Source organism: Lampetra fluviatilis, chromosome 32, assembly GCF_964198595.1.
Source record: "Lampetra fluviatilis chromosome 32, kcLamFluv1.1, whole genome shotgun sequence".
Lineage (NCBI taxonomy): Eukaryota > Metazoa > Chordata > Hyperoartia > Petromyzontiformes > Petromyzontidae > Lampetra > Lampetra fluviatilis.
In genome coordinates, this window is record NC_136306.1 from 5,657,479 (window position 1) to 5,683,781 (window position 26,303).

At 44.6% G+C, this 26,303-nt stretch overlaps 1 protein-coding gene across 4 annotated transcripts; it reads left to right on the forward strand.

The window, feature by feature from the left end:
* The first annotated feature begins 395 nt into the window (after positions 1–395).
* NEDD1 (NEDD1 gamma-tubulin ring complex targeting factor) lies at positions 396–25,115 on the forward strand. Of its 4 annotated transcripts, none has more exons than XM_078871401.1 (15): positions 396–420; positions 3,770–3,920; positions 4,578–4,672; positions 5,110–5,226; positions 5,543–5,683; positions 6,111–6,343; positions 7,631–7,832; positions 9,920–10,103; positions 11,249–11,356; positions 11,787–11,855; positions 11,976–12,250; positions 13,824–13,989; positions 18,239–18,401; positions 18,881–18,947; positions 21,113–25,115. In XM_078871401.1, the coding sequence occupies exons 2-15, from the start codon at positions 3,779–3,781 to the stop codon at positions 21,215–21,217; spliced, it is 2,067 nt and encodes a 688-aa protein (XP_078727527.1). In that variant the 5' UTR covers positions 396–420; positions 3,770–3,778; the 3' UTR covers positions 21,218–25,115. The 4 variants fall into 4 exon arrangements, with proteins under 4 accessions (XP_078727527.1, XP_078727528.1, XP_078727526.1 ...); XM_078871402.1 differs by lacking the exon at positions 396–420 and adding an exon at positions 433–516; XM_078871400.1 differs by lacking the exon at positions 396–420 and adding an exon at positions 531–665.
* The last annotated feature ends 1,188 nt before the right edge of the window (positions 25,116–26,303 follow it).

Consider the following 26,303-nt stretch of genomic DNA (forward strand, 5'->3'; position numbering starts at 1 on the left):
ATCATCAGGCGAGAGCCACACATGGCTGAAATGGTAAACAATTACCACGATTTATTTGTGTTTTCTTTACGTGACAAACCTCACGACTCGGCTGTGTCTGGCGGTGGCGGGTTTAACGACACATTTATATTTACGCGATCTAACCCAAAAAAAAACCTCTAGTATACAAAAAAGAGCTTCATAGCTTATCGGATTTCTGCAGTCTTAATAAACATTCCGATTTACATTTATTAGAGCACATGAGTATCCGCCAACAACCGTACTGGTCACGTGGTGCTCGGGGGGGGGGGCAGGGGACCAATAGGGAACTCGACATTCGTCCGCGGCGCCTATCCGCGGCGGGAAATCTAAATTGTCGTCATGCGCGCATGCGCAGTGCGGCCGCGTTCGTAAAAAGTGGCGGGGCCAGGCACCCCTCTGGTGAGGCGAGCGGCGCGCGAAGTTTACTCTGCGAGGTTAAAGCGACCCGTCTTGTCGGCCGACCCTTAATCGGCAGCGCCATCTCCACGAACGCGCGTAAAAACAACATTAAAACGCTCGGGGGATTATTTGGCACAACGGGAAGTGGCGCGAGATCGTAACGGAGTTTTATTTTTTTTGTCGGTGGAGGAGGGCCTGGGTTTGTGGGAAGCCTACCGACTTTTCCTGAAAGACCCTGCCCGGGGGTGAGGGAGGTGACGGGGGGGGGGGAGTTGGCCGCGGGAGCGAGGCGGGGGTGGACGTGTGATTTGTTGGGCGCAATTGCGCTATAACGTTAGAACTGTTGTAAATGTACTTTGTGCGTGCGCGGTACAAAAAAAACCTGCGACGTTTCGGTGTTGGGAGCTTGTGCGGGAGACTGGACAGAGCAAGCGACAGATTCGACTCGTGAGAGAGATTCAGACGCGCGGGGAGACGTCCCGAGTCAACATTGACGGACGCAGAGTGAGACGAAATGGGGGAACACAATTGCAAAACAACCAACTGTGCTGGCTGTACACGCGTCGTGTCAAGTCGGGCGATCTAAATTGCCCCCCCCCCCTCGACTATTTAGATCGTGAGCACCTCTGGTTGGTGTGAATGGGACCCGTAGAAGACACGTGCGTGCGTGTGTACGCACACGGGCAGTGTTAAATGTTTCCAGCGTTCACTTACGTAACGCGCTGTTGTTAATGATCAGACACTTTGCTCCTGTTCTTGTAGTGGGGAGCTGATCAGCAGCTTTTATATATATACTCATGTCGAGATCTGTGAGACAGCGGACGGCTTCAGGAATAGCCTCGTTAAACGTATCTTAAATACTGAGTGATCGAAGAGGGCAAGTGCAGCATTATTGTGGCCCATAGTTTGAAACTGGCCACCAGAGTATACCGTCGACTGCTCAATTCACAAGCAGGAGGTCAGGAGTGAAATTTAGGTTAAGGGGGGTCGGTTCAATCCAAAACCATTCTGGGTTCGATAAAGTGAATACCACGTTGTGGTTCTTTTTACTGACAGACTGACCCACTTTATCCGAAAGTGGAATTGTCATCAATATATTATTAATGAGAACTCCTTGAATAGGGTAGGTGAGTGTGCTGATTATCTCCGCACATAAATGTGTAATTTCTACGACTGGCTTTATACTGCCATAAAAGATAAGCACCGCACTATTGTTTATTTGAGCAGGTAGAAACTTGAAACCCTATTGGGACTTCAGATGTCCTTTAGAAATGCAGATCTGAGGTAAGGGACAACTGTGAACCACCCAGCAGGGATGGGTTCAGAAGCTTCATAGTGCTTTTCCTTTTCAGCCCGCTTAGGAGGGAATCTAAAAAAAACCCAGCCCATAGCCTCACACATCACATTGACTTTCTTATTTTAAGGGGAAACATCAAAGTGACATCTGTCATCGCTTGAGGGTTTCCCCTGTGATATGTGGAATGACAAATACCCATGTTCATGACTTTGCCCAGTGTGACCCCACGCCTTTTAAAATAGCGGACACTAACTTAATGGGCATACTTTCTAGAATTAACTTGATGTTTTCAACAAGTATTGAGCTCGCTGAGATGCATTATTTACAAGTGCATCATTATGTAGGGTCACTTGGCATTTATATAATTGTAATCTCGGGTAATAAAACACAGTATTTGAGTTACCAAATTCGGTGTGAGTGAAGCTGAGACAAAAAGGTATTCTTTTGTTCGTTATGACAGGACATGTTAAACGCGGTTTTTGAAATTGAACATTTGCTCAGAGATGTCCTTGAGAAAACAGAATAACTTTGGTGGCACCTACCCAGTCGTGTGCATATGCATTGAAAATGTGACTTGTTAGTCGTTTCCTAGCAGCGAAACATGTTTACAGCCCACGCTGCTTCAGTCAGGGAGTTGTCAGTTGTGCAACACGATTAGGGAGTAAAATGTCTGGTTTATAACATTCTCCAAAACATTTTAATAGAGTTACGGTCTCCATATATTTGTGTTTTTAAGTACAAATTAAAGTTCGTACTGAAATGTATAGGATTAACATCACAGAGGCGTGTCATAACAGGAGTAATTAATTGCTTTTTCAATTGACTAACACACTTCGTCATGCTTATCTTACTGCCATGGGGAATTTATCACCAAGTATTGCAGGCAAAGGATTGGTGCAATGGTCTTTGGTACTGTTACTTGTCCAGTGCCCAGCATGCCATATGGAGGTAACAAAAACATTCTACTCCTTATTTGAGCCACTCGGCAGGATATGTGTGTCTGGATTAGGGTCAGTGGTCACGGTAGCACCAACGATGACTAACCGTCGCTCGGTGTAGTGTTCAGTAATAAGGCAATTTTGATTTTTTTGTCAAGCTAAAGCTGTGGTTAAATCATTATAGGCATGTAACATTTCACACCAACGCAATACCATGCAATTTCTATGAATGGGGACAACACAGGGTAATGATTCGTTTCAATTATGTTTTTGTCTGTTCTGTCTCTTCCGTTACTTTCTCGTTTGTACTGTATTTTCCATACTGCTTGTGTTAAGGACATTCTGTCATTTATAATGCCTGTCCTGTGCTGTTTGCTTTGTCTGCATTTGTATTTTTTTGCCTCTGTTATTCATTCCAACCATAAGCTTTGGAGAATAATGTTAATACATTTACTTGAATTTGAAAATAACACTGTTACATATTGCGATGCGTTTATCGTGAGTAATGAATCGAACTAGATTCGAAGCTTTTGTGACTGCAGGAATGACTCTGGTTCTTTCGGTAAAGTCACGTAGAAAGAAAATAAATTAAATAATAATAGAATACGACGTTTCGATTGCAACACAAGCAACCGTCATCAGGTAAGAATGAATGAGAAAACAAACCTAGTAAACTTAGAAATATAATGCAATTCAACACAGAGAGTCGGCTAACACAACAGTCAACACCCTACCTGGTTGATTACGTTCTTCCAAAGATTGCTAAATTTGAGAGAGAGACAAAACACAGACACGGAGACACATAGACATACACACAAGCAGATAGAGACACAACCTAGACAAACAGAGACAACGCCTCTGTGTCGAGGTCTTAATTAGAGAGAGGGGGGGGGGGCAGAGAGAGGAGGGAGGATTGGGGTAGAGAAAATGAGAGAGTTGTGTGGAATTTCTGCCCATAGAGGATGGAGGAGAGACAATGGACTTATAATTATTATTTAATTTATCTTCCTTCTACCTGACTTTACCAAAAGAACCAAAAAGTATAATTAATCGACTGGAATGTATAATTCGTTACATAGCTACTAAATAAGCTAATGCCCCCTTCATTGGACAGGCCGCGAAGATGCAGGAGGCGGTGAGGTTGGTGTCGTGTGGTGATGACATCCGCCTGTGGGATGCACCGACCCTCACTCTCATCGACCAGTTCAACCCGCACAGCACCGCACAGAGCATCTCTTCGCTCGCAGTCTTCGGCCATCCTGACAATATCCTTTTGTGAAAATAATGTACAAAGTCCTTTTGTCAATCCAGGACTGAATAAGGTTCTCCCTGCGGCCAGTCAGCGTGGTTTGGTGAAGGTAGTGTACCAAGGCCAGTTCAGATATCCCTTGCCACTGATGTTAGCTGTGGCTGGGAATCGAACTTCGGTGGAAATGCTTGGATCCTTTAGCCACCGCCATTTGTTACGATCTCTCTTCATGCCATACGTCAGTGCTGTGGGTCAGAAGCAAGGAGTGCTAAAGTGCTGTCAACCGTTTCGAGCCGTCTGGAAAATATATTTTGCTCTGCTGATGATGAAGACAAATGGCGGCCCTCTTACTTGATGGAGTTAGACCTCCTGATTGTGTTTTCTATCACCGTGTTATGATGAGGCTTTTGGAACGTCTTGGCCATCTGCCGTGTTTCATACCGATCTATGTTTGCTTTCATTAGCCCTGGTTAAAAATGCTTTTTAAGCGCCGACCTTAAAGATAACATAAGCCCCCTGGAGTGCAGTGACCAAAGAGCTGTGCTTCTTGACGATAGCCATTCTGCGGTGCCTTGCACGGTCATGAAATCAAAAAGCTTTTCATTTTATCGTGTGCATGCACGCGGCAGGAGGTGCTGAGGCTAAGTTGCGTTTGCCTTGACATGCGACTAACGTCCCTTTGTCCTGAGTGCCTCTGAGAGTGGCGACCAGATTACTCTCACAAGCTGCAAGGTGGCTTGCATCACCGTTCTTCAGCTTGCCGAGGACGTAAGATCCAATTTCCGATGAACAATATAATTGATCAAATATGAAATGTAAATGATCGCAAGACTCAAAATTGCACAAGTAGTTTTTTGTTGTCAGTACATATCAAGGTTGTGCATCCTCGACTGTGACACAAATTTCAATCGTAAAGGAGAATAAAATACTTTAATCTTATGGTAAAGTGTATTATATTATTACACCACTCTATTGACATCACTCTCATAAGTTTTAATACGCCAATGCAAATACATCACTAGAGAGCGCTATGGTAGCACCCTTGATCATAACCTTCAAGTAATTATTGAGCTTTTCATCTCGGACAGCTTTGGTGCCTGTCACTTAAAAGACAAACAATTGCAATGCATATTTCATTTTGAATACATAACGTTTGTTTTTGACGCATCAGTTTTTCTTTTTTTTCATTTCCCCCCCCCACACAGAAAGGACAGACTTGTGTCTCCCTCAGCTCCAATAGCCAGTTTGTCCTGAGCGGAGGAAAAGATGGCTCCGTCAACATCTGGGACCTTCATACAAAAAAGCTCCAGAAATCATTCACTGTGAGTTTGTTCAACACCCGCAGACTGTAGGAATGTAACGATGTATCTATTCATCTGCTAAATCGAGTCTTACGCTCTTAATGTACTCATACAGCCCTACTGTCAATCCACTGCTGGATGAGGGCCTCTCCACAAAGTCAGTCGTTGGGGGTTGTTTGTTCTCACTTCACCATGCTCATTCGTGAGGGTTGGTGAAGATTTCTCAAGTACAGAACAATTTAATTTGGCTGCACTGCCATGTAATCTTTGGCATGTGGTCTATTAAAATTTCTTGGCAACCTAGAAGACAAATTGCGCCCATTGTGAATGACTGCAGGACCACAGCGCTGCGGTCACGTGCGTCTCTTACAACTGGAACGACAACTATGCAGCGTCGGGCTCCCAGCACGGAGAGATTGTTCTCCACAACACGGTCACCAACCAGGCCAGCGCCCCCTTTACGCATCCAAAATCCCAGGTGAGTGCCGTGTGATAGTGAAACATGGGTACGTAAATACCGTATGTTTTGTTGCTAAATGTGTATTTACTTATTTAGTCATTCCTTGATAACCAAGCGAGAGTCTTGTGTTCAAGGCATACTTGGATTGGACACAGCTTTGCTTTCATTGTTTTGTTTAAACCTTTGATCTTTTTACTTAGAATATGTATTGCATTTGTTGGCCTATCGGCTGGTTTATTGTTGGCTCAGGTCTCTGAAACAAGTAAGGCATTTGGCTGACGAGTTTTCTTCACCCATTAACCGCATTCCCATCTCCCCAATGCAGCATAAAAACCCCTTCAGTTTTTACCCTCATTTCATTTAATGTGTTCTGTTGAGATCTGTTTTCAGATAAAGTAGAACGCTGACTGTGACAGAAACGCGTGTTGCCTTCCATGCGGCCCAGCAGCCGGTGCAGGACCTGCAGTACTCGTACTTCAAGAAGGCGCTCTTCGGCAGCGTGTCTGACGACGGCTCCGTCGTTTTGTGGGACGCGAACGCGCGGCGGCCTCACCACTCGTTCACCACGGCGCACAGGGCCCCGGCGTCAGCGCTCGCCTTCTCCCCCGTCAACGACCTCCTCTTCGTCACCGCCGGCCTCGACAAGCGGATCATCCTCTACGACATGGTCAGCAAGAGGTCTGTCGCAGTAAAATGTTTTGCCTGTTGGCCGAGTCGGCCCCTTGAAAAAATAGCTTGGGGCTTTTCCGCGGGATATAAACCTCAGATTCTGAAAAGTGTGTGTTGTGGATTGGTATTTTCAGGCTTAAGGAAAAAAACGAGACTGAACTAATGGGACAATACGAATTAGAACAATAAAATAGAGGTTAATTATTTCATTCAACAAAATATTTGACCAGCTAAAAGCCCTTTTTTTAAAGTGAGACCTGCATTGAGAATTCAGAGCTGAACTGATGCTTGACAATTCATTGCTCCGATTAGCTCCCTGCATCTCCGATTAGCATGGTTGGCTATGTACGGTGCTAAAGAAGTTCAACATACATACATGGCTGAGCAATCGCACATTTTTCGTTTGTTGCAGATCACAGATCAATCTGAGCGGTGCGTGATTAATTCTTTGGGTGCATAAACCATACATCTGTGCCGTCTGCTTCACAGTGGACGTTAAAGATCCTGTGACAGTTATTAGAAAAGAGTAAGCCATGTGTGCTGGCATCATGGTCAAAATTTGCTACGTTTGATGAACTAATTGAAAACTACTAAATTCGGGAAATCACGTAGCAACGGATGAAAGCCAAAGTACAGGCCGGTACTGTGTACACCCTGTGTCAGAGGTCGCAAACGGGTTTTGATTCCTTACCCGTACCCGGCCGCACCAGGGTCGCAAACGGGTACCCGTACCCGATACCCGGCCGGGTACGGGTAGCGGGGTATCGGGTAGGGTACGGGTATCGGGTACCCGATTGTGACCTCTGGGATGAAGCCATGTTGCAGGCGTGGGTGGGTTGATTCTAGGAACTTGAATTGTGAGAAGAGACAAGACTTTGGGAAATGAGTGACAAACGGTTACTCACCAGTGACTCACGGCCTACCCGTACCCGTACCCGGCCGCACCAGAGTCTCAAACGGGTACCCGTACCCGTACCCGGCCGGGTACGGGTAGCCGGGTATCGGGTAGGGTACGGGTATCGGGTACCCGATTGCGACCTCTGCCCTGTGCCACACAGCGGCAGCTGCCCCTAGGATCTCCTTGGCTGTGAACCACAGTCGGGCATTGAAATGGTTGAGATGACATGCGATATAAGGGGCTTTGAGTTGCTGAGGAGGCATTTAAGCAAGCGCTCTATGAATGCCAATCCTTATCCACCATGCATCTCCGTGTTTGGAGTGCAGTTGAAACTTCAAATGCCGCGTGTGCAAGCGTTGGATGTTAACGAATTTTGATTTTTTTTTCTTTGCGGGTAGCATACTGCGCTCCGTGACGGCGGAGTCTCCTCTCACGGCGGTGGAGTTCATGCCGGATGGATCGACTCTGGCGCTGGGAACGTCACGCGGCAAGCTCATCCTCTACGACCTGCGCATGATGTCGTCGCCTTTGCGCAGTGTCTCAGCGCACAAGACGTCCGTGCGCTGCCTGCGCTTCCACCACAAGCATGGCGCTGCCAAAGTGAGCGAGCACAACCCCCCGGCCGTTATCTCTCACACGAAGTTAAACAACTCTCCCCTTGTTCTTGGTCCTTTCGGTAAAGTCACGTAGAAGGGAAATAATAAAATGATAAAAATAAAACAATAAAATTCTCACGACGTTTCCATTGCAAAACAAGCAATCAATGCTGTGGTTTTCACACCTGATGATTGCGTGTGTTGCAATCGAAACGTCGTGAGAATTTAATTGTTTTATTTTTATTATTTTATTATTTCCCTTCTATGTGACTTTATGGACAGAACCAATAATATGAATCCCTGCAGTCACGAAAGCTTTAAATCGAAACTCTCCCCTTGTGTGTGAACTTAGCCTAAAAGTCTTGGGACTCTTTGCTTTGATAAAGACTGGCATGAAATATATGATCCAAATCCAATTAAAAATATATTATAATGCAATACTGTGAGACAAAGCATGGTGGCGCAAGACTGGCAGATGATCGAGGGGAACCGCGCCGCGGATAGGGAGTGATTAAATCAGCTCATTTTTGCACACGCTAGGTGCATTATATCATTGTGAGACCATGGGAGATGGCGACGGCTTAGGGGGGGTGCTTCATCAGTAGATTATTTCTAGCTGATGATCATCATCAGTTTGTGTGCAGGCTCTGGGTGGATTCTAGATTTGAAGTTTTTGTGACTGCAAGGGTCCATACTCTTTGGTTTTTTCGGTAAAGTCACGAAGGTAAAAAATAAAATAAAAATAAATTAAATCACGACGTTTCGGAGGCAACACAAGCTTCCGTCTTCAGGTGGAACCGTCACGGAAGCTTGTGTTGCCTCCGAAACGTCGTGATTTAATTTATTTTATTTTTTACCTAAGTGACTTTACCGAAAAAAACAAAAAGTCTGGGTGGATTGTTACATTGCACGATCACGAAAGGTGCCAATTGCTTGGGAGGTGGTAATGGCCTTCGCCCAGCAATGGATTGACCATAGCTAATGAAGATGATGACTGTACCACATGTGACCACATTTACAATTATACTTCCATGAGGATTACGTTATCAGTGTAAACATGCCACATACACTGAGAGATACAAACGTTACCATGTTCATCTAATTCTAAAAACAGAAGAAAGCTACATTTAACACGGACTTATTATTTTTTTAATCTGCGCGTCTTGGGATGTATTTCTGTTATTATTGTCTACATTTAACCTTCACGTCACTCAGCTGTCATCCACTCTCTTGTCTTGTATAGTCGGAGGCTCAAATTAATAATTTGGTGGAAACCAAGAAGATGAATCCACTTTTTGTTTCATTTTCTAGATGGGCAATCCAAATTGGCAACAGTTAGTGGCAACTTTCTAAATTTTCTGCCACATGTTTTGGAAATAGGCCTTCATCTTCTTGGTTCTTTCGGTAAAGTCACGTAGAAGGGAAATAATAAAATAAATAAAAACATAATAAAATAATTCTCACGACGTTTCGGCCACAACGCAAGCAGCCGTCCTCAGGTGAAGAACAGGTCTGTTCATTCAGACGCTGTCTTCCCGACAGACCTGTTCTTCACCTGAGGACGGCTGTTTGCGTTGTGGCCGAAATGTCGTGAGAATTATTTTATAATATTGTATTTTTATTATTTTATTATTTCCCTTCTATGTGACTTTACCGAAAGAACCAAGAAGATGAATCCCTGCAGTCACGAAAGCTTTAAATCGAAAGAAATAGGCCTTTTCAAGAGGAAAATATTAAAATAATTTAACAAATCATTATTAATGCTGTATTAGCACGTACAAAATCCCAGCACCTTTGTGATTAACATTGCCTCAGAGCACAAAACTACATACAGTAATTGGCAAAGGCTTTGGGCAATGGCGAATCTTTTTTTCAAACGTTAGCCTACTTATATATTTTTCTCACATGAATCACATTTTTAGTCTTTCAAGATCATTGTTAAGTGTAACATTTATATTATTATTTCGTGACTTTTAACACGTCTGCCTTTTGTTCATAACTATTATTTGTCAAAAAAACTTTGCTTATATATATTTCCTGCCCCCCCCCCCCCCCAAATATCTCCCCATCCAATTATTTTTGTCCTTGTAGTCATCTGCGTCAAAAAGTGCAGCGTCCTCAAAGGCCGTGGAAGCGCCTTCATCTTCCCTGGCCGGAAGCCGAGGAGGTGGGGTTGCTGTTGCGGCGCTTGGAGCAGATGCAAGCGGCAGCAGGGTGCCAGCGCCAACAAGCGGGGTCATCGCTAAAGCCGTCATCGTGGGGCACAACGGGGCAGGTTTGTCCACTGTTGAAGGCATTATCCATTTAATTGCATTCAGAGGTATAGTCATAGTAGTATGAGTTGATAATTATCATTAATTAAAGCCAGGTAAGAGCTCAGGAAGAAGAACAAATGGCTTGGAGAACATATGCGAGTCGGAGACATTATATATTGATTGCTAAGAAAAGTAAGGTGGCTTGGACAGGACATGTCACGCGTGGGGATGATTGTTGGTGGCCGAGGCTAACTAATTAGTGGCAGTCAAATGAACGAACATGCCTGAGTGGAGGTCAACCGCAGAGAAGAGGCAATGAAATTGTCTAGATTTGAATTGTTGCACTGCCAGGGTGAGAGATGGTGATGGCTTTTTTGGTGTGGGGGGGGGGGCAGGTGGGGACCTTTATAAAGAAAACGGCCGACGATAATGTTTCAGGCTTGATCTGCAAGTTGGCCAAAAGATGGCGATATGATGATTAATAGCAGGGTTTAAATAAGTACAGCAAAACAAAACATGCATGACCAACGCAAACAGAGAAACAATGTTCCAGCTCGTTGTTATGCGTTAATGTGTTCGTCTGCTGACATTTGGCGTAATGGGCACATGGCTGTGTTGTCGCGTCTGGCATTATGAATCTGGCCTCTAGAGGTTTGGTGCAGAACAGGCATCAGAATTTAATGGTGTTGATAATGATGTGTAACTTTTCTCACAATCGGCACTCAACCAGTGGCTGTACTATGGAAATATTGGCCCCCGTCATATGAATGTAGAATTTCTATCACTGCCTCGCAGCCACCGGCAGAGATGAGCACCACCCCATGCTCGTTTTAGATTTTGATATTTTTTGACAATCATTAACTATATAATATATTCATAGTCTGTTTTATGTCTGCTATATGCCATTTTCCTTAAATTGTATGCAGGTGTCAGCCAGCTCAAATATAAAATCACTTTTGGAAGAGAGTTTATAAAGGTTTCCAATGAAATAACCATAATTAATTTAGTTTTGTTGATTTGTGAGGAAAACTACAAACTTGAAACTCGGGCTATATTTATTACTTTTTCTGGAAAGTCACGGGCATGTTTTTCACCCAAGCAGACGGTATACTTGTTTGATAGTTTCATGTCTACATTGTTCGTGCGCTCCTGATGTACTTTGCAGGCTTGGTGCAGCCCACCAACCAGAATGCCCAGCTCAGTGGCCAAGCGAATCAACTTGACATGCTGGGGCGAGATAGCTTTGGCGAGATGTTTTCACCTGTACGAGAAGGTGAGAAAAAAACACATTTTATCTTTCACAATCTTACCGAAATTGTCAATTTTGGATTACGAGTCTTATTTGTGAATACACTGAATTTTGTATGCCCTTTGGGTTCATGTCAACCATGTTAATGGTTTGAATATATAGAATGCGTACTGGTTTGAATCCAAAGACGACGCACCATGGTGGTATGAATTTCTAGATGATGATATAAAATCTGTGAACATGTAGTAATCGTGAATACATAATTCTTGCATGCATGTCTCATGAGACAAATGATCCATTTTTATTTACTATCACATCCCTAATATACATATATTTAAAATAACATTGTGTGAACAAAAACATCTGTTCCAGTTTATAATTAATAATTTTAATACAGAGTTTCAAAACAAATGTCTTGCCACACCTGTAAAGTCTGGTTTATTGTCGCTGCCAGGGTTGAGCTCGGAGCTGAATTCCTTGGAAAACCACGATCTGTTATCCACAGCTTTCACCAAAACCAGCTGTAAGTGGCAAGCAGTGCAGGTACATTTGTAAATATTCCCATGCTCTCAAATAACTGTTACGAGGCCAACACAAAAGACGGTAAAAGACACCCTCCACCCGGCTTCCCCTTTGCTTGCAGTGTCGGATGGCATCAGTCTGTACGCCGCCAGCGCTCACCGTACCCCCGTCAGCCAGGGAGCTGGTTCCACTGCGACTGTAACCGCCACCATGGCGTCGGCGGCGCCAGTCACAGAAACGGCGTACACGACGCCGCTGCATTCTGCCCTGCCGCTCATCGACAGGAAGGACCCTGAGCTAGCCCTGTTCGTAACACCAGACTCGGTGACGTACACGCCCAAGGAGGTGACGTGGAGCCAGGAGGCCCGGAGCACGGTGCCAACTTCTCCCGGCCAGGTCAGTGTGTGGCAGGTGCGCTTGGGTTTGAGAAGAAATGGTTTTAAGAGAACGTGTCTGATGCCCAGGACTGCTGCGTCGGGTTTGCCACCTTCTTCTGTCTTCACTCTTTCCTCTCCTTGGCCATCTCCGTGTTCACCCCCTCAGTCCTTCAGATCCTGATCTTACCACTCAACTAGGTCTGCCTCTCGGTCGCTGACCTCGTGCTTCCGTCTTAATCATCTTTCTTCTTACGACATGTCTGACCTGTCCGAGTCAATTTTGTTTGAGCTTGTCTGAGATCGGGTACTACTCTTTCCCTCATCTGTGAAAAAGTGCTTCATAGCTCATTGGATTCCTCCAGTTTAAATAAAGATTCTGAGAAATTTTTTGACACGATCCAGTCTTGTGATCTGTGAGATCCATCTTCATGCTGCAGTGTACACCATCTGCTCCTCCCTGTTGTTTAGTACTGTTGGTCATCATTGGTCTTTGACTGTTGTAAGTACTTTCACAGTCGTCTAGATTGGATCGGAATCTTCCTCGCACATCACTCCATTTCTTTACATTTCACCTACACCTTGTGGGTTTTTGCTTTGTTTATTTTGTCCAGTCGCTATCCTGTTGTGGACCCTAGATACTCAAATATGTGTCAGCTTAAGTTAGAGGGGTCTGTATCGCCATTGGAGATTGGAATTTCCACCCCTGGTTTAGGGCTGCCAATAAAGATAAGGACCTCCCAAAGTTTGCTTGAATAGGAATGCACGTTAATTTTCACTTGAATCACTCTTTGAAATAATATCATTGGAATTGCAATACTTGTTGTTGCTGAAGAAAATGTTTCTATTCGTATTGGTATTTTTGTAGGGGTATTTAAATGTACCCTCAATGTTGGCCAGTACGCGTTTAAATGGAATGTCATCAAGTGGCACTTAGACATTCTTGACCTTTCCGTTGACTGCGCAGGAAAATAGCACAGCGCCTCAAAAATAGTGGCACATGGTACACGTTCAGCATTCATATACTTTGGTATATGTGGAAATTTTTTCATTTTTGTTTTATTGTTTTTCTTCCTCGACATTCTTTTTCAATTACTAAACATAGACCTAATACCAATCTTTACCGTGACACTGATCGTGAATGCTTCATGTCATCGAGTTACTTTTCAACATTATAAAAAAAACATCTAAATATTCACAATGTATGTAAATGTTTTATTTTTCAAATAATGAAGCAACATTTTAGTTATTTAAAAAAGTATTATTTGTAAAAGTGTTATTGTCGTATACATTACACTTTGCTCCCGTCTTCCTTGATTACAATTTTTACACACGTGAAGAATACTGATGTTGAAGGATCCCTTACTGTGTCAAGCATTTTTGTACTCTGTACTCTGTTAACATGCCTGGTGTGTTTCTGACAGCTATGATTTATTTTTATTGTTTGTTGCAACTTTCTGCGCCACCCCAACTGGAGAAGTGTGAAAAAGAGTTTCATTGCCCATCGAATTTCTCCAGGATAAATAAAGATTCTGATTCCAATTCCGCTGTGCTGACACCATCGTTGCGCCCATCACCTGCTTTCGCTCCCACAGTTTGCCACGAGGCCGGGCTCGGTAAACTCCAGCAACTCTGAGCCGTACACGCCGACGTCTGCTGGTAGCGCAGCTGCCCTGGGCGCCAGCCCGCACCTGAGCGGGCGCGAGCGAACGGCTGGCAAGGACGCTCGTGTCTCCGGCACTCCAGTCCTCGCGGCCACATGTGAGCCCTGTTCTGTTTATCGGCGTTTGCAAGATGGTGGCAGAGCGTGGGAAGGCGCAGGGGGTAAAGTTGCAGGCATGGTAACGATTCGCTCCCTCGCGATTCAATCCCTTTGCCACAAGTTGGGATTTAAAGCAAGAATCGATTCGACTTTGCTTTGTAGTGAATTTGGTGCCTATATTGGCTGCATGGGTCACGTAAATTGATGGCATTCAAAACATTATTTGTGCAAGTATCATTTCTGTAAAAATACCTATAATCGATGAATTGACGTGTCCACCTGTACTTTTACCCTGGGCCATGCTGTGGTGTTGCCATCTCCCAAGTGGTCTTTTATCATTTCAACTTAATCCCTGATGTTGTTGCCCATTTAATTTACGCACGCGGTAATGGGATGCGGTTGTATTTAAATGCGATATAGACTGAAATTGTCGTTACATGCGAAGTAACCCGTTCTTCTATCAGTGACTATGTCCTCCTCTCTGTGAAGCGTCTTCATTAATACCGCTTTGTCTGCCCTGCACACCACTGTACTCTTTTCCCTATTAAAAAAAGTAAATTATTCCAAGTCCTCTCAATGTAAGGAGCACCTTGAGATGCAGACACGTGTAGACGCTATTATGAATCCCCATTGTAATTGTAACCAACGTTTAAAATAACAACAAACCTTTTATGAACGTTTCTCACATCGCTCTGTGCGAGAGTGAAAATTGGTACAAGGAAATGCCATGGCCTCAAAGATTGTTAACATAAATTGTAGATAAATTGAGCCACTGTATTTTCAAGAACAAATCACGTGAGATAGATACCACCACCGTTGTCACTAACACTAGCATATAACAGAAACATGCGAGTGTATAATAGCCCGACGCTTAAGGCAGTGGCTCTCTTCTTTTGAGATGATGATGAATGTTAGTATGGGTTTACTATGTCCCACTTTGCCCAATGGAAGTCTGTCCTGTACAGAGGAAAACGAGGGGATCCTCGTGAGATAATTGCCAACGCATAAAAATCATTTCATCACAATTTCATAAAAGTGAGTTTCTACGATCATGTACCATTAAAAATGTATTGAGATTTTTGCACTGGAGTGAATGTAGTGACCCCTAGCAGCTCGAGGGGTTACTTGAAGCAGTTATCTGCAACATATATGATACAAATATATTATTTTTTTATTTGGAGCATTCATGGATTCGTATATATTAATAAATATCAATCAATTAATCGATCCAGGTGACCTGTGCAATAGAGGCAATTTATCGTGTGTCCCACTGGGTTTATTTAACCTATTGGGGGGAGCGGTAGTGTAGCGGTTAGCGTGCTGCGCTATAAACCTGGCAATCCGGGTTCGATTCCCGCTCACAGCCAACACCAGTGACAATTATCTGAACCGGTCCTGGGCCTCCCCTAGGTCGACTCAGCCTGAAATTAGTACCTGGTGCGGTGTGTAAACCGCCACTGGGGAGAAAAAGGCGGTCGGGCGTGGTGCTGGCCACCCACCCCCTCGTGTACCGTTCTGGCCTTCATAGGTGCTCGCTAACAGCACTTGCCCCTACAGTCTGTTAAGGGTATACGGGGGATTTTTTTTAATTTAACCTATAATAGAGTTTTTTTGGGTAAGATCGCGTAAATATATAATGTGTCGTTAAACCCTCCACCACCAGAAACAGCCAACTAGTAAGGGTTGTCATGTAAACAGAACGTGGCCAATTCGTCACTAGTACAGCACACCGGTGTGTTGGAGAGCCAAGCCACAACATTTACAATCTGAGTACGACGTTTCGCCAGTAATTACAACTAGCTTCATCATGCGACAGCCAGATTTTTGGAAAAGTCCACCTGTTTCATTCCTTATATAGAGGTATACATTATGCATGCGCATTATGCGGGCCCATTGATCTCGTCCTTCCTGTCCGTTGTGTGTATTCAAACAGCCGTACCAACAGTAAACCCTATTGAAGTATGGTGGCCTGTATAGGCATGCGTTTAAACAATGTATTATTCGCTTCCACGCAGCACTAAATATAGAATATGACCCCTATATTCTTGATGTTCCTTATGAAACAATGGGAGTGGCAGAGCATTAGCTTAAAAGTTTTCATGCATTCGCTTTCTTCTGTCTGTCTTAGGGATACGATAAATCTCGTAAAGATTATCCGATATGAGTGCCACATTAGTATGAAGTTTTTGTTGCTATTCAACGACTTTCTCTTTAGAACACTGGCCAAATTGATCAAAGGGTTTTTCAAAACTTGAAGACAAAATCCAGCACTCAAAGAATTTGCCTTAGCATCTGTGCCCTTGTGGAATCTGTGCCCCCGCGGCTCCCCTCCCCTGTGCCATCTCGTGTCACGTGCCACGTAACGTCATCTTTGTTGTTCAGCTTATCGCTGATTGAGACCTTCCAAGAACAAATGCATGTTGGAAAGTTATTACGGAATCCATGCACATTCATGGTTTTTTATTATTTGCTTGTTTGCCTTCGGTCTGACAGTCCAATGTGTATACGCCAACAAAAGTTGCCTCCATCACCCATCCCTGAAGCCTCGTGCCCATCTGCTGTTCTACTCTTGCCCCTCTTGCCTTGCATTTTAACCTTCTCCCTAGGGCGACGCTCATTGATCTAGGAGGGCTGGCGTTGCTCCTAAGAGCGAGCCAGCGGCAGGAACGACGTCTGCTTATTTTCTTTTTATGTCTGGGTCTGCTGGCGCAGCGTCCGCATTGTATTGATGTCGCTGCGCCTTTTGTGATCCTGCGCAATCTTAACGAGCGCTTGCTTATGAGCCACCTCAAAGTCACCGGGGTGTAAATGCAAACTGGCACGCTTTGTGCGTTTGATGGTGCGCTTCAAGTACGGGCAAGTCCTGGCTTGCCATGCCTCGCGTTTGCAAAGAGGCGGTCGAGAATGCACCCTTGAACCCTTGCGCTTAACAAATAGGCTTGGGCAGAAATGAGAGCACTCGTGGGTTTTTTGCGTGCGTTAAATTGTTGCTCTTCAGAGGCCAGCATGAAACCAAATAACCCAGTTGTTGCCGGTCCACACTTGTGTACGCTTCGTGCGTTCTGTACCAGTACACTTGCACAGTGTAGCTGCAGTACGTGAAAAAAAATATTCGCGTGCTTTTGAGTTTGGACATTTATCCTGCAAGTAAAGAACACGTGATCCTCATGTTTCTTTCTGTGCTTGCAAATGTAATGTGTGTTTTTATAAATAAAATAATTTATTATTGTATCATTTAATATGGAGTGGCACAAGAGTGGTTTGCGCTCTACGCTGTGAACCTACGACCTGAGTTTCGATCCATGGCCAGAGCTACCAGTGATGTCTGTACCAGTATTGGGCTCGGCTTAGAACTACACACCTGTCAACCCATACGGTTTACCCGTATTCTTTTACAGGGAAATTGAGTTTTCAGATCCATACGGCGTACAGCCCTTTCAATACAGGCAAAATAAATTATCTTTGTATTTCTCCCTTGTGATGGGACTTTGTAGTATGAACGTTGAGATTCATAAGGGCACAGGGTGACCAATAAGGTCTGAATTGAGCTGTAATAAGGTAGGCACTGATAAGGGGTTGACATGTATGGAACTATGGTAAAAACAACGTGCATGACCGACACAGCATGGATAGGCCTTCATCCAGCAGTGGATTGACAAAGCTGTGACAAATAGTGCGGTGGCATCGCTGGAGGGTGCTGTGGCAGCACTTCTGATGGTGACTTTTGGTTCTTCGTCTCAAACAATGCTTCAAACTCATGTGGGACAGACCAGGATACTCGGCCTAGGTATGCGTCTATAAAACAACTGTATTTTTAGTTTGCCTTACAATTTGCATGCTTTAAAAATATATATTGTTGCTCTTTCAAATCACCTTGAATGCAACTGAGTCTTGTGAGATCTGAGAAGCTAAGCAGGGCTGAGCATGCTTAGTATGCAGATGTGGGTGTCGGGGTTCGTAGATTTGAGCTGTAAGGTGACCAGGAGATAGCAGTGAAGTGATGGAGTCTTGACTCAACCAATGCCGGAGCTTTGAGTGTCGTGCCATACATAGTACTGTATGCGTGAGTTTTCTTCACATTCCGTTTTCCTCCCACGCGTGAAAAAACAATCGTGGAATCGGCCAAACATTGCAACGCAGGACAATCTTGAAAAAAGTCTCAAGACTTTAATCTCTCCTGCATGAAATGCTTCATTGTTTATTATTATTGATCACAACTTATTTTGCGTGTACATTTTCTCGATCTAGACGCGGCGGTGACGCCACCCGGCAGGCCGGTGGTGGAGGTGGCGGGAACGCTGGCACAGCGAGTGGCGGACGTGGTGCAGAACGGCGAGACCCACCGAATGCTCACCCCCTTCCAGGTCGACTTCATCCGAGGCATGATCGAGGACACCATGGAGACCTACACGTATGTGTGTCTCTCCTGGGGGGCGTCCCCCCTTGCGTCGTTTCTGTTCTCACTCTTGTTGTTGCGCGGCGACAAACCTTCCGTTGAGAAGTCTTGCGGTGAGCAGTGCTTCATGTTATATCGGAGAACCGCCTAGGAAGATTGTCGCACGCCTACTTCTGTGTTCCCCTTGTCATGGGGACATTTATGATTGTGATGTACTCATTTTGGGGATAAAATAACGAATTTCATAATTCATTATCTCAAGTATAAATTGATGGAATCTTGTTTTTTGTGTTTGCTTAGTCAGATACATTGGCAATGCCTTTGATCGAGCATTTTGACAGCAAGAGTTGTAGTGGATCACCTACATTTGTGAAAAATTATCATTTGAAAGGCATAGGCCAAACCCTAATCCCATTTGAAATAGGTTTTCCGAGATGAAAATTTTACGCGATTATTATCGTTGAGAGGGCTACCAATTTGTGTTTGTCATGCAGGGATGCATTCCATCGGGACATGGTGAACCTGCAGGTGGAGATGCTGCGGCAGTTTGAGATGCAACAGGTGAGTCGGCACGCCGCTGTGAAACAATCCAGGGTGTGCGCGTATAGTTAGCAATTCAGATTTGTCAGCTCCATCGTTCAGAGCGACATGAACCGGAGTAGACCGAGGGTATCGTCACTGTTTCTGCGTCCTCTGGGTCACATGCTGAAAGCGGAACCTATTGTACAGCCCTTTCTTCAATCTGCCGCTGGGTAAGGGCCTTTTGCGCCGTACCAGTCGTGGAGGCTATTTGTTTGGTCATTGTGGTTTGATGAAGGCAGCGAGAATAGATGTTTGGGGTGGCGAGACGTTATAACTACCTCGCCTGGTATACAGGGAGTTTGCATGTTCTCCCCGTGGTTGTGTGGATTTTTCTCCGGGTCCTTCGGTTTTCCCCCTCCATATCTAGAAACACGCGTTTCGAGTATTTGGTAAGCCACTTGGTCGAGCTATCATTTGTGGCCAGGTCGCTTCTAAAAAAGAGAGATGTATAGCTCAGTGGTCCTTACCTGGTAAAATAAAATAAAAAATATAGTTAAATAGAGTTTGCTTATAGTGCAGTACATCAATGGATTTTCCCCGCATTGCAGCTTGAGTCACGCTCATTGACACACGTGCGGTTTGCATGCAAATGATTTGTCACTGCGCTGTGTTCAAGACCTATATGTGTTTGGCTCGGTGTCCTTAGTAGTGGGCGCCGTTGGCATGTGCACTTCTGTTTTGGTTACGTGGATAATGCGTTTGGAATGAGACTGCCGAATGCAACAGTACAATCTGGCTCTGCCTTTGCAAAAAATGCTAAACTATCTCTTGCACAATGAGAACTGATGCTGTAAAGCAGCTTGAATCGGCTCAGTAGTTTGTTTGCCAGGGAATAAGGCGTGCTGTTCATTTTGCTTTTTGAAGTTAATCCAGCATATAAAATAAACATTCTGAGTATCCTAATGTTACTTGCCAGTAGGTTTGTTTGATTTTTCTGGAACAGTATGTGTGCATGAGTGTCATTTGTTATTCCCAACACTAAGTCAGAGATGTTGGGAATATAACAAAGTAAGAAACATCTGATGTTATGCTTAGCATGATGCTCGTCCTAACTTTCACATGGCCAGCAATTCGAATTAACTCCTTTTCTCAGTTTTATTTAAAGTTAACATGAGAATAAACTGTGCTTGCACGAGTCTGTGTATGCGGGTGTGTGTGAAGGCGGTCGGGCGTATAGCTGGCCACCAACCCGCTCACGTGCCCTGCCGGCCTTCATAGGTGCCCACTAACAGCACTGCCCCTACAGTTTGTCAAGGCTACACAGGGGATTTTTGTCTTTGTGTGCACGTGTATGTATTTCTATATTTTGTGTGTCTGCATGTTTGGGGAAACCTGGTTAGCCCACTGCGCTCCGAACGTTTGTTTCCCGTCCAATACTAATTTCGGTGGCAAGTGATATCTGAACTGGTTCTGGGCCTATTTCGATTTAAAGCTTCCGTGACTGCAGGGATTCATCTTCTTGGTTCTTTCGGTAAAGTCACGTAGAAGGGAAGTAATAAAATAATAAAAATAAAACATAATAAAATTATTCTCACGACGTTTCGGCCACAACGCAAGCAGCCGTCCTCAGGTGAAGAATGAAACACCACCAAGCTTGGAGCGTATATTTAAGCTGGGTTGGAGGAGGGAAGAAGAGCGCCTTGACAACAGAATGTGCATATCAAGAGGAATTTGGCATATTTATGGTCAAGGCGCTCTTCTTCCCCCCTCCAACCCAGCTTAAATATACGCTCCAAGCTTGGTGGTGTTTCATTCTTCACCTGAGGACGGCTGCTTGCATTGTGGCCGAAACGTCGTGAGAATTATTTTATTATGTTTTCTTTTTATTATTTTATTACTTCCCTTCTACGTGACTTTACCGAAAGAACCAAGAAGATGGTTCTGGGCCCTCATCTGGGTTGACTCAGTACGTGGTGCGATGTGCAAACATCAGCGCTGGGGAGAAGAAGGTGGCTAGGGCGTGGTCCTGGCCTGACCACAGCCTCGTACGCTCTGCCAGCCTTCATAGGTGCCCGTGAACAGTCTTTGTCTGCATGTGTGGCAGCATGTGCTTGTGCATGGGTCTTTGTAGGGTATGCGTGTTTATACGTGATTGTATGTTATATGTGTGTGCGCGTGTGCTTGGACTCACCGGACCATTCAAGAACGTGATGGAGTCCCTCCTGGAGCGCTACTCCATCAACTACACCCTCGTCGCCGAGATCGAGCGCCTACGCGAGGAGAACAAGAAGCTTCGCTCCAACTACTGACCTCTGACCTTGTCGAAAGTTAGATCCACATCCGAGCGATAGGTTGCCCAACTCGATTGCGTGCAACTGAAACGCATATGTGTGGATGTCTCCAGCAACCATTGTTCACAGCCGAGAGACACTCTACTTTCAAGCATTGATCAGCCCAGCGATTTGTAGCGACGTAATTTCGTCGTGCGCTGCACACTTGCGAACTTTCAATCCGTCGTTCCAATCATAGATGCGGCGTTTTATTTTGTCGTGGCTTTTAATTTCCTTGTTCCGCAACTACTCGCTCGGATCTGGACAAAGCAGTTGCGAGCCATTACTTGGCGCGATTTCAAGAGCGATTTGGTTGTGCAACTGTCGGCTTCAGTTTTGGGCCACGTTAAAGACGACTACTGACCCTCTCCCATCCACTTCTGCTGGAAGTTTTAAAGCAATATGTGTGGAGATAACATTCACCATGTACGAACAGCAATAACCATTCGTGTTCTATGTCCCTCTTGTAACACGCTCATTGCCATTTACCTGTATATATGTGTCTATATTAATGTGGGGAGCGGTAGTGTAGCGGTTAACACGCCGCGCTACGAACCCGGCGACCCAAGTTCGATTCCCGCTCACGGCCACCACAAGTGACGAATATCTGAACCAGTCCTGGGCCTCCCCAAGGTCGTCTCAGCTTTAAAGTGACTACCTGGTGTGGTGTGTTAAAACATCGCCACAGGTGAGACGAATGCGGTCGGGCGTGGTGCTGGCCACCCACCCCCTCATGTACCGTGCTGGTCTTTAAAGGTGCTCACGAACAGCACTTATCTAAAAAAGGCTGTTTAGGCTTTCAGGGGGATCTTTCTATATTCACATGTGTGTGTATATATGTATATTTATGTACCTGTCCATGCCTGATAAAAACGTGATTAAGGGCTATACATTTTGAAAAGCACATTGAGGGTACTGTACCATCATAGCAGAAATTGTTCAGAAAAACGTGCCCAAATTCTTGCGATAAGAACCTTGTTTGCGTAGGTCACTTGGCTCAGGAGTGGAAGGCAAACTGTCGGTCACGTGATCGCACAAAAAAATGTCCGGAGCCGCGGGGAGTATGTGGATATGCCACACTCCTGTATGCAGATAATGCAGTAGCAGCACTGGTGAAAACGTGGAACTTTTGTAATTAAGACTGCCTGCCTGCACTGGCGGAGCCAGTGGGGTGGGGTGGCACGTGCCCCCCCCCAATGATCCGATCGAAATTAGGGATTTCGATCGGATCATTGGGGTTTATTAGTAATAAATCGGCATTTTGTGACCCCACTGCCACTGTAGCATATTATTACGTGCCAGGAACTCTATGAGATGATAGGACAATAGTCTGAGTCCATAATTGGCACTAAGTAACGGCAAAGCAGTTATAAGTGACTCACAGAATTGTGCGCAGTTGCGTATACAGTACACGACTTCCCTGAAGGCAAACACCTTCAGCGAGCGCGATGCCGATCACACAACGCGGTTCGAATTCGACCCTCGATCGATGGCTGCGCCATCGCCGCACACGCGTCGAATAAAAAGCAAGGGACAAGTCCTTACTAACAACTATTATTTTTCATTGCTGGAGGGGTTGCCCCCCCTTAACGTGGTCCTGTGGCATTGGCTTTGGAGGGCATGAGACATTTAAACCGTATTCATCGAGTGCTAATGCCTCATTGGTTGTGACCGCACAAAACACAAGAAATCAAATGTTAAAACAGGCTGTGGGGTGCAGTTTTATCTGAACATGTACAATTAAAACCGGGGGGGGGGGTTCTTTATAAAGGAGTTTATCAATAAATAGCACGTCGGTTAGATATTAACAGCCATAACCTGCCTGGACGAGTTTCGAAAAATTCCAGCGTGGTGCAGTAAGCTATCATCAAAAAATGATTACAGTACATGCAATCTACAAGTCTTCCGAGTTGTACAAAACTAAACAGCACAGTTTTTTGCCGTACATTGTAAAAAGAGACGGGGGGGGGGGGGTGTGGAAAATGTATAAATGCATTTAAAGTAATTCGAACTTTAATATTTGTGTTAATTTAACAGTTTTTGCTCACTCGGTCTGGTTGTAGCGAGCGGTTCTGTGGGAGGTCGGTAAACTTACCCCCCCCCCCAGAGTACAGTGACAGAAAATAACCACATTTCGTGTGTGTGCTGTGTCATGTGTAAAAAAAAAGGGTCCTGATTAAGTAGCCTGTTTTTTTTATGAGTGCCTTTCCTTAATCCGTCGGTGTGAACCCCTCCCAACGGAGGAATACCGTTACACGTCAAGATGTTAAAAAGCTCTTGAGTCGGTGCCTTGGTCTTGTAGAGGTTTTGAAAGGAATGAAAAGTAAAAAAAAACCTCAACTGCTGAAACCTCTCTGCATTCATCCTGATTTGTACCTAGCACCATTTTTCGACATCAAACGTACCATTCTTGTCCTTATAGTATGCCTGTTCAACCTCTTATTTGATCGTTTTCAATGGATATGCATTCGGATGCATATTTTTAATGCCAGCCTTTGTACGAGTTGGCGTTCCATGTTTGGTATGGCACTTAATAAACTGACGATTATTCATGATACAGAATTGCGCGGCTGTGAAAAAGAAATCCCATCAATGTCTGTCCACGAGCGTAGGCCATTGTGTGCCTGCGCCATTTAAACACTGCCGCCCACATTTACGAAGTTACGGAATGTTTCTTTGCACTTTTCAAAGGCCACCCCTTCGATTATAACCGCAGTGTGTTGACTTATCTTCAACGGCGCCATTACGTGGCAGTGTCTGGCTTGCTATAATTAGAGCACTCGATTTGCAGTTGGAAGCTTGTGAGTTTAAATATCAATCGGGAGTTGACTCATCCCGTCATTTGCCCGATGTTGATAGAGTTAAGCACACTTCGTGAGAAGTCGGCAAAAGTTTTTGGTTTTCAAAGAACTGGCCCCTGCCATGGGAACGTGGAATTTGCCTCCACTTGCTCAGGGCTGCCATTGGAGGTAAGCCGAATTCTATGCTCACTTGTTGCAGGCAGACTGCCCAATCTTGAGTCGTGCAATACATGAGAGTGGGCATTCAAGAGTGAGTGGCTGGCCAGGTTTGCAAACTGAAGGGCCCTAACAACATTCGAGTACAGAATACATAGTTTGTACCTAATTCTAAAGATCCATTGTAAATCGTGCCTAGAATAAACAAAAAACATGATCGTGACAAATGACAACAAATGAGAGTATAATTTCAAGAGCAGAATAATTTTAATGGGCACGAATTTTGACTTAAAGCTTTCGTGACTGCAGGAATTCATACTCTGCGTCTTTCGGTAAGGTCAGGAGTTCGCCTGCTGGAATTTTTTGACCCGAGGACGATTGCTTGTGTTGCGATCGAAACGTAATTTTTTCATTTTTTTCCATTGTTTTTTCATTATTTTTCTATCTACTTGACTTTGCCGAAAGATCCAAAGAGTATGGGCACGAATTTCTGTACGTTTCCGCCAGGCCTGGGTACAATAGAAATGTAAAGAGTCACCATCCTGGCGGTTTGATAAATTGTCGCGATTCAGAATCGCAATTTGACGAGTGATCCATGCTGTGAATACAATGGCTGGGGTCAAATGAATTCGATAACATATGCGCAAGCCCTTTTGTGAACTGAACGCCTCCCTACGTTAGTTAGGGTGGTGTTTGACCATACTTCCCCACCACGGGTTAGTCAATGGCGGTACCCCAAGCCCAGCCACTGATGTGAGTTGCAGCCAGGAATCCAACATCACTGGCTATATAGTGCGGTGCGCGTACCACGGCACCACCAATCCCTCCACATGCAACGTATGTTGAACTTCTTTCGCACCGTACGTAGTCGACCGTGATAATCGGAGGTGCGGGGGTTGGATGACAAACTAAACACAAACATATGGATATAACAACGTCATGATAATTGGTTCTTTACCCTTCTATCTGGCAACAAAACTGACACCTTTTTTGTTGCCAGATAGAAGGGTAAAGAACCAATTATCATATTTTTACTGGCAAATGAGGTTCCCATAGTATAACAACGTCAGTTAATCTTAATGCGTATATCTTGAGTGTAAAGGTCACATTAGTCGATGACACAACGCACCGTAAGTCCTCTGGTGTGTGATACATTGCATTGAGCACGAGGGCCGGTGGCGATGTTTGTCCCAGACGCTAGGGGTTGCTGTGTTTCTGTGTTGTTGCCCAGTGGGGTGAGTGATGGGCATTCTCTGGCTGTCTCTTTTGTGACTCCATTTGAATTGGCGAGCTCTACGTTTAGCACTCATCAGGCGGGCGCGGTGTGTAACAGATGAAGTTGTATTTGGACAGAGATACATGGGTCAAACTCAAAAATGTACTTTTTTTAAACCATTATTTAAATTACGTCGAGCAAGGCGCTAAGTAAAAGAGTATTAAGTTATTTTTTATTTAGACAGGTGAGAACTCAGAAGAACAGAATGTCTAATTTGCAAGAATGACCCACATCACCAAGTGACAGAAGCAAAACAAGATAAAGTACCGCAACATATAAATTATAACAAACAAAGTGTTTGCTAATATTGTCCCAAAAGATTTGAACGTGTTGCCACACTCAATTTCAGCAGACCACCATCATCATCATTATTCTTATGTGATTGTAAATGTGGCCGTATGTGGTACAGTCATCACAATTATTAAACATGTTCTATCCACTGCTGGACGAAGACCTCCCCAAGCTGACAGTCTCGTGATGGATCGCTTCAGTATCTGCACGCAGAAAATGAATACATCGAATCACATTGGTCATGAACACCGCCTTTTGACAAAAAAATATATATGAGGCTGATGTTTTTGGCAATGTCATTTCTCTCTGCTCGGATAATCTCTCCAGCAATTATCTTCCTTTGTTCAGTGAACATATTGTACGTGCCTTGTATTGTTCGTATTAATGTTTGCCCTGATACTGATATAAATGACAAACGATGGGATGAAACTTGAGGTGTGTGTGGTATCCAGCCAGCCCACCACAGCCCTTCAGAGGCAAGATGTCGTTCGATCAAGCGAGTTTTGTGCAACTCCCAGAGCCACTGGACTGCTGCAAAGGA